The 9,032-nt window shown below is 33.4% G+C and overlaps 1 protein-coding gene across 2 annotated transcripts; it reads right to left on the bottom strand.

Annotated features, from left to right (window-relative positions):
* Positions 1–608: 608 nt before the first annotated feature.
* Positions 609–7,983, bottom strand: LOC136223703 (uncharacterized). Of its 2 annotated transcripts, none has more exons than XM_066011837.1 (12): positions 7,726–7,983; positions 7,541–7,617; positions 4,936–5,112; positions 4,258–4,551; positions 3,976–4,181; positions 3,758–3,875; positions 3,422–3,660; positions 2,005–2,217; positions 1,826–1,918; positions 1,643–1,741; positions 1,374–1,559; positions 609–1,289 (listed from the first exon to the last, which is right to left on the bottom strand). In XM_066011837.1, exons 3-12 carry the CDS (start codon positions 5,105–5,107, stop codon positions 1,002–1,004), a joined length of 1,908 nt encoding a protein of 635 aa, XP_065867909.1. In that variant the 5' UTR covers positions 5,108–5,112; positions 7,541–7,617; positions 7,726–7,983; the 3' UTR covers positions 609–1,001. The 2 variants fall into 2 exon arrangements, with proteins under 2 accessions (XP_065867909.1, XP_065867917.1); XM_066011845.1 differs by having other exon boundaries at positions 4,258–4,354.
* Positions 7,984–9,032: the final 1,049 nt, after the last annotated feature.

Genomic DNA, 9,032 nt, shown 5'->3' with positions numbered 1-9,032 from the left:
GGGTAATTTTTCAGCCTCCAGCACGTTAATGGGAATTGAATCTAGGATCTCTTAATTAGGAGCATGCAACTAAACCATCTCATCTACTTTTAAACATTGAAATAATACTACATAGAGTCTATATTAACTAATATTAGGGGTGTTACAAGGAGCGGAGGGGACTCCAGCCTCCCCGAGCCCTGGGCTGGCTCCTGAGACAAATAGCACATATTGGATAATTATGATTAAAGGTCAGAAAAACAGACAATGTATAAGAGTAGAATAGGCATGCTAGTAGACAGACTAGATTTCTTAAAAGAACAAATAAAATCAGGAGCATGGAAGCGGTCAAGGAATCAGAATGACAAAAGCACTAAAGGCAGCATCACAATAGAACATATGGCAGCAGAGTTTTGAACTCTTCTCAAAATAAGCAAAATGGAAAAATTCACAAGTTATCGCAGAAAATTATCAATAAGATTGAGTTCAGAGTTGAGAATCCATGGCAGTAATCTCCTTTAATCAATTGAACCACAATTGAGGATTCAATTACAAAGGCAGCATGCTTATTTTGTAGCAATGAAAAATTTATAGGAGATCTGTAAAGCTTCAGTTACTGCCAATATCTCTACGCAATTAACAGCATATATTACATTGCACGAAACTCATACACAGCAAGAACTTCAAGAAAAACAAATGGTTGCTGCTTCTGAAAAGGTATTAAGTCTTCTGTTTCCATCACAAAGAAATATTAACTTGACAGAACAGGTCCTAGAATGAGTGCAGTGAATTCAGGACAGAATTCAATCCGATAAAAGCATGTATCATACCGCCCTAACAAAATCTAAGAAATCTAGAGTTAAGAGACAGAGACTACTACTTTCTCCAGATAGTGTCGAAACAACCATAACCAGAACAAACAGTACAAAAAAAGATAAGCATTAATGCTAATGATCACACACCTCATGAAAATCAGTATTCATAATTGGCGATGCAACTGATTCTTTCTTTTTAGCTCTCTTTTAATGGAGATCACCATTCTCCATTAGGTCTAACCTGCTTTCAATCCTCTCCAATCTTCTCTTGAGGTTACGATTTTCCTCTTCCTTCTCTTGGATTTTAGCGTCCCTCTCTTTGATTTTAGCCTCAAGCTCTTTTTCATAAGCAGATCTGGATCCAATCAATTGCTTTCGCTTCTTTCCACCTCTATAACGAAAGATACGGTTGTGGGACTGTGGTCCAAAGTATTTATCAATAATCTCTTTGGTAGAAAGTGATGGGTGAGATTGCGTGGTCTTCACAATTTCATCCTACAAACGTCCAATGGATTAAATGTGATATAAAGAAATAACATAAACTAAGATAACTTTAGAAGATCAATTAGAGCTGTTTACATATTTATTCGTCATTTCTTGGTTTTGCAATTTTCTATAAGAAGATTTGGATCCAGTCATTTCCTTTCGCTTAATTCCACCTCCATAACCAAAGACATGGTTGTGGGACTGTGGTCCAAAGCATTTATCGATCACCTCTATGGTAGAAAGTGATGGGTCAGATTGCATGGTCTTCACAAGTTCATCCTACAAAGGTCCAACTATTAAATTTGATATAAAGAAATAACATAAAACAAGGTAACTTTTGAAGATCAATTATAATTGTTTACATATTTCTTTGTCGATTCTTGGTCTTGCAATTTTCCATCTTTCTGCCGAGTCTCGAAGAAAAGACTTGGGAAATCAGGTGGATTTCCATCTTTGCCTCCCTATTTGATGTAAATAAACGTGTAAATCTTTTTAAGCTATTAATGAAACAAATAAAAAGAAGGCGTTGCAGAGTTGTTTCATACCATGTCATACATAATTGCTCGATATGGCTTACTTCCACTACGATGGGGCATAACTGTCTTACCTCTATTTTTTATGTTTCGTTTGCTGATTCTCTGTAAACATTGCAAAATATCAGCTTTCTTCTAAGTTTTTGAGGTAAAACATACTATACAATAATATACAGGCAAAACTAATATACCTGAAATTCATCAGTAAAAAATTTCTCGTTCACAAGCCACGTCCAATCTTTAACACTCATATGCGGTGGACAATTTTTCAAAGCTTCTACTTTGGTTTTGCAAGGTATCACATATTTCTTGTACATATCTGACCTCCACGCGGTCCATAAATAACCCATATGATCCAAGGTTACTTCACGATAACTTTCCATGTTCTCATGTTCAAAACGTTCCTACAACATGCGGTAGAGCAGAACTTCAAAATATTAATCAGTTAATGTTAAACTGTTGAGGAATTCTCTTATATAAAGCTTATTGAGGCAGCAAGTTAACAAATCAGCTTATTGAGGAATTATCTTATATATATTGATCAGATGTGAAACACATATACAAAACACCAAGACCCATATCATCAAGTTAATTATCAGCGTGCTTGGACTAAGAGCAATCTCAGTACAGAGAGTAAGCAACCGGAGCTAACCCGAATCACTTAAGAAGAACAGTTTGTAACAAGTGTATATGAAAACAATTTAATCAACTTGATACAAGAGATGATATGTTTATGGGCAGTGAACTGGCCTATGCAACACAGCTGACTTTGACCGAAACAACTAGAAAAATAAGAAAACAAAAAATTATTGCATAGATGCTAAATGTAAGTATGCTGCATAAAATATGAAAATGAAATGAAACGAGATGTGTAAAGGCAACAATGATACTATATGAGCCAAAAAATAAATAAATAACTGATATAGACAATAAATGCTTTAAACAGACGGCTTAAGAACAGAGTGAGAAGTATGAAATATAGTTGATTGATCTGTATTCAGTCGAGTCATAAAGGCATCAAGTTTAGATGGTCAATCAGATACCAAAGTAGATTGATTATCTGCAATTGACATTATAAAGGCCAGACTGGATTTTATAATAATAATAATAAAAAGTCCACAATCAGGGTATTTAAGATCAGCTCAAAAACCTGAACTTCATAGACTGACAGCATTAGAAGATGTATAGTTGAAGCATATCAGGATTAAGAGGTATTTCAATCATATCAGACTAAAAGACGAACTGTGATTTTAAAAGAAAAACATAAGCTGAATTTGCATAGGATGATATACTTAAGATCTGAAACTGCATGAGACATATGAGATGCTGAGGAGATGCAATGCAAACTAGTACAAGATTAGAGTTATCAGCAGTCAATGTATACCATGAAACCAGATGACAGTAGAATCTATAAGCATAGATGACAGCATGTAGATAAAGGGCTTAACATGGAATCGTTGAAGTAAAAGAACAGCTAGAAAAAGAATGCCCTGTAAATGGAGAATGAACTATATTATGTACAATTCCATATCAAGACCATAATTGCTTTATAATATATAACTATGTACATATAAAATCTTTTGGAAATGAAATTTAAAACAAATTTACCTTGACTGCGCCCCAAAGGCGGTTCTTGACTTCTTTCTTCATTTCCTTCCATGTTTGAACTTGTACAGGACAAATATTGCCATCGCGGATAATTTTCCCCAAATGCCTTGACCAGCATGTATGATTATCACCCACCGCACGATTGTTGTAGAATTTGATATCAAGCTTTTCTCCAGATTTTAGAGATGCAACTTTCATATTCTTGTTCTTCCCTCTAACATTTTTCTTTGGTGTGGAATCTAATAAAATAAAATGGATTTTTACAATTTGTTCAAAGTACAAATTCAATGTGAAAAGTAAAAGAAAATAAATTAAATTTGAACATTAGTAACTTACTTTTGACATATTCGTCTGATATAGCATACACCGAGTCACCAAAATTACCATTTGCATCTATCGGAGTATATTTTGCTACAAGATAATGACCAACAGCTTCTGATGGTATGAGAAACACCTTAAATACATAAAAATATATAAGAGTCAGCATTAAATTATCCTAAGAAAAATAAATAATACCATCCCCATTTTCACTTTGAATAAGCTAAATTACTCACCTTCTCAGTCTGAGATAGACTAATAGATTGAAGGTCACTTTCTACATCAAAGTTCTTAGAAATGGTGATGAACATCTGAATAGTGCTTGCTTGTTCAGTCCCTCCAATAACATCACCAGAAACAGTTACTTTCTCGTTTAACTTAACATCACCTATAATCCTAACGTTAGTAACTTCCGGATTTGATGAGAATGGGATAGTTGAAGCTGCAAAGAGATATTTTTCATTAATGAAATTTATAACGAACAACTGCATAACCATTGAAAATTTTTATAATGTTACCTGATGATAGATTGTCCTCTGGCAGTTTGAATGATAAAAGCGGGGATGTTTTATCTTCCTCAAAGTAAACATGTATGTCTTGCACACCTTCATGTTCCTTCATCATAAACAATATATCTTCATCATCATTCAATTTCTTCCTATTGCCGTCAGTGATTTTGAAACGAACAGAATATATATCAAAGAATCTTTTGCATAATCTCAGAAAATCCAAGTAAGAACAATCTGCATCGAAATCCTTCTCTATGTATTCTTTTCCACCGAAGTGCATAACAAGAACATGACAGCTGGTACCTTTTTTAAAATAAAAGAAAAACAACATAAAATCAGACTCGACCAACAGTTATGTATAAGTTCAAATAAACATGTAGAAACAAAGCTACCAAAAGATACAAGTGTTCTTCTTGTTCATCGAATTGATAATTAATAAAAACGAGATTCAAACAGGCTAGGAAGGTCTGCAATGCTGCACATTAACAACAAATATACTCATACTTTTAGGATCCTTAATCACAAACTTTATAATATAAGACTATACATTCAGCTCATGTATTTGGCACATTAGTTCAATAATCAGATTCAGGTCCTCTAGTTGGTAAATTAGTTTAGTAATACAAGACTCAACATTCTCAGATGGCAAACAGTTATAGTAAATCTGTTTTAAAAGAATATACTTACTATCATGATGCATAATGAGGTGAGCTTTATGATTTGCAACCAGCGAGTTAGGAGATTCTTTGGCATTGCCAAATATTTTCAGTTCACTTCGACGCCTCCTAGTTAACATTCTGTGTGCTATCAATTCTCCATGCTTTTGTGTTATCAACTTGCTACTTTTTTCCTTTGCCATTTCAACTGTACAAGTCAGAAACATCATTATTAGCTCAAGTCATAAACAATTTGACAAATAAATTGGAAAGAAAAATAAGTATTTCTTTTATAATCTGGAAACTACAAATAAATCTACATGTAATCAAGCTGCAACATTTAAATTGAAAAACATGATCAATTTACTTGAAACAAAATGATGCAACTCTTGAGACAATTCTTTGCAGAATTTGCAGCCAACTGAATTTATGGATTATAATTCGTGTTTGTTGACAAAGTATAGTGTTGTTTTGTTGCAATTTGCTCAAGTCTAAGTTTAAACTATGGATCTAACCAATTCTATGAAAAGCAACAGTGGATTGTGATTCTAATTGTACGGCTCCAACCAACAACACTATAACTACTAAATCATAAGATTTGCTGTTTTTTATGGCATAAGCTTCATTGATGAAGCCATCTTAGGAGACATTATATTGGTTTTTATACAATGTGAAAAGGAGCACTAATGACCCTTTTCTTCTTAATCATTCCTTAGAATTAACCCCAAACTTCATGACTAGGTTCCATGAGTGTATATATTAAAAGGATTAAATACTAATTTGCTCCTATAAAACCCAAAAACATTAATCGTAGTTACTAGAAAATTAACAATATTGCCATACTATGACCCAATTTCATTTTTTTAGTCATAATATAACCCAGAACTTCATGACCAAGCTTTGTCAAGTGTATTAATAGAATTATGCATCAACTGGCCCCTAAACCTGTCAATGAAATCTAATTTACAACTAAATTTACTTTATGGCAATAATAAGGTTCAACTTGACTTGACAACATGTTGGCATGTAAATACAATAGTGACTAATTTAAGTTATAACTAACTAGTGGAGAACATTTGAAATATAGTTAACAAATTTAATTGGAAATTCAGTTATTTCATCATCAATATTCAATTCCGTTAGTTAATCAGAAAATCAGATTTGGGTCCTAATATGCCAATAAAGTTAATCTTTTCCAAAGTGAACTTTGCAAACAAACTTAGGAGGGCAGTTGATATTTTTAATCCATAAAGAAAAAAAGATAGGACAATGAGCCACAAAGAGGCTCATCCAAAGAACGAATGGATTTCTATGCCCAAATATGTACTAGAAACTAGAAAAGGCATAAAATTATTATATCTATCTGTCCCTATAAGTTCTGAACTTAAAGATACAGCTATAGTAGAAGAAACAAAAAAATGGTCACTCCAAAAATGTACAAGCATAACACAAGTCTCAAACTCAAATATAAAATTGAAGTTGTTTTCATGATGCGTAAACCAATACTCTAGAAGTGTATCCCAATTCTTGTAATATAGCATGTGCAATAATTTTGGGTTTTATGTCTATCCATGCATCAGAACAATTCAATGTGATGTTTCAGCAACCAAGTCAGCTTAAAGTACTATTGGCCTGACCTATCCACAATGAATTTTACCTATTATTTGGTGACTGTCAGATATTAATATGAAGTGGACCTTTAACTATCAGCTTGAGCTTTTAGTTGAAATGGTTTCATGACATGGTATCAGATATTAATATGAAATGGATCTTTAACTATCAGCTTGAGCTTTTAGTTGAAATGGTTCCATGTCATGGTATCAGAGCAAGATTGACCAAGTGGTCTAGGTTCCATTCCTGGCCGTCCCATTTGTTGATTTAATTGCAGGACATGGTACCATGGGCATGTGTTGTGCACGCTTCAAGCCCAGTGGGCATTCGCGTGTGGGGATGTGTCAGATATTAATATGAAGTGGACCATTAACTATCAATTTAAGCTTTTAGTTCAAACGGTTTCATGACATGGTATTCTAGGGTTCGATTCCTAGCGGCTCCATTTGTTGATATAATTTCAGGACATAGTAATATGAGACTGTGTTGTGCACGTTTCAAGCCCAGTGGGCATTCACCTGTGGAGTGTGGACTTTTAACTATAAGCTTAAGCTTTTAGTTCAAATGGTTCCATGGCAGTAACATTCCCTACTTGGCCTATCAAAATTGGTGAACTCTTAATCAATGTAGATGAAGTTATGAGTTCAGTTAAAACCTTAACCTGCATAACAAAAACCCCATCCATAAAAACTCAACAGAAATGCCAAGGGAACACTTAAAAATTTAATAAAATGGGTTATTTAACATCCACGTTTGTTGAGATTTACCCAATTTTGATAAGTCATGAGCAAAATATTACTGAATAATAGGGCAGGGCAAAGATCAACATTTGGATAGATCAGAGCAAAGACCAACATTACTAAATCTATCTACAGATGTAAGCATGGCTTTGGCTCACTTTACAATTGACAACAGCTGTGAGAGCATTTGGAAGAAACCCAGCAAAAGGAAGTATAAACAGAAACTGTGTACACTACATTCAAAATGAAATTGTTCTAGAAATTGAAAACCCTGTGGAGACTTACCACATTCGTATATCAAAAGCCACAAGTGAAAAGTCAGTTAGGGTGTGAAGTATTTCCCAGAAATAGAAACTCTTTGCCTGTGGCGCAAGAGAAGTAGAGGACCATTAAAGTTTTCCCAGCAACAAAGTAGAAAATCAGAGTGTAGAAACCTTCAAAATGTGAAATTAACAATAAACAAAACACACCTAATTTTGACCCCTCGAACTGGAACCCGAGATGCCAAGATTTTCTTACAACTCTTTGGCGACTTAACCCTTCGACTAAAAACATACACCGACTGTCCGGCGCTTGGTGATGGTGTGAATTTTTCCGATGATGGTCACGGTGAAGGACCGAGTTAATTTAGGTTTTGGTAAGAAGGTGAACGAACGAATTAAGCCGTAAAAGGGGAAAATTTGGAAGAACGTTATCTGTAATCCGTCCTTGGCACTTGGGAGAAAGTGAAAAAAAAATTGGGAAAAGTTAAAAAAGAAAAATGGGGGGAAGAGATTGCCAAGAGGGGTAAAAAGAAAAAATTAACCGAGGGAACTAAAGATAAAAAGTTAAATATTAGGAATAAACGGTCAAATTCTTAAAGGTAAGATGAAGAATTTAATCAATTGATACAAAAATTTGAATTTAAAAGTAGTAAAAGTACGAGTTCTAATAATATAATTTAGAGTTACTAATTTAGTACCTAAAATAGCTTTATAAAAATATTTAACTTCAAATAATATTAAATTTTATCGATACAATATTTTGAACAATTTAATTCTTGGAGTTGGATTAAATTATGAATCAGTGATTTTATATAAATTGTAACAATTTTAGTTATATTAAAAGAATATTTGATTTTAAATTATTGTGATTATTTATACAAAATAGTTAACTGAAACCAAATGGTTTATGGTTATGGAATAATTTAGAAATTTGATTGTGAAAAGAAATTTGAGTATATTATAATTTTTGTGATTTTTATATTCCGCTAACTCGACAGAGGAAGGAGCTATCGGAAGGGAAGGAGAGCCACACACCGTCGTTGACTCAGCGTGATATCTTTCCGACAATTTGCTCTTGTCTAGATCCGGATCGGTGACTTTTGATATTTGAAGACCATGTTAAATTAGGAATTCATCTAAAATAATTATAGTTTTTTTTTTACACGAGCAAATAAGCATTTCAAAATTACATAATAAATGAGGCAGAGTGGAACCGTATTCGTCAAGACCGAATAAACCACTCTAATTAGAACATGAGCAATTTGATTCGTAAAGCGTTCTCCAAAACAAATAGAACAATTAATAATAGGATAATTTCAAAAAAAAAAAACTCTATAGTTTCATATTTTCGTAAATCGGTACCTATTGTTTTTTTGCCAAAAAAATTAACCATGTGGTTTCTGCTGCTAGTAAAATCGCGGTAAATCCCTTCACACCGTAAAAACTATAAGTATTTTGGGGGAAAATTTTCTAGAAAAGTCAAAATTTGTATTTAAAACATTTTTTCTCTCTAT

This window comes from Euphorbia lathyris, chromosome 1 (assembly GCF_963576675.1).
Source record: "Euphorbia lathyris chromosome 1, ddEupLath1.1, whole genome shotgun sequence".
Lineage (NCBI taxonomy): Eukaryota > Viridiplantae > Streptophyta > Magnoliopsida > Malpighiales > Euphorbiaceae > Euphorbia > Euphorbia lathyris.
The sequence above is the reverse complement of the archived record's forward strand: the minus strand, read 5'-3'. Positions and strand labels throughout refer to the sequence as shown.

Coding starts and splice junctions, on each gene's coding strand:
- LOC136223703 (XM_066011837.1), bottom strand. CDS start 5,107: ATGGCAAAGGAAAAAAGTAGCAAGTTGATAACACAAAAGCATGGAGAA. Junction 4,552..4,935: donor CCTCATTATGCATCATGATA/GTAAGTATATTC, acceptor ATTTTAAAAAAG/GTACCAGCTGTCATGTTCTT. Junction 4,182..4,257: donor AGAGGACAATCTATCATCAG/GTAACATTATAA, acceptor ATCTCTTTGCAG/CTTCAACTATCCCATTCTCA.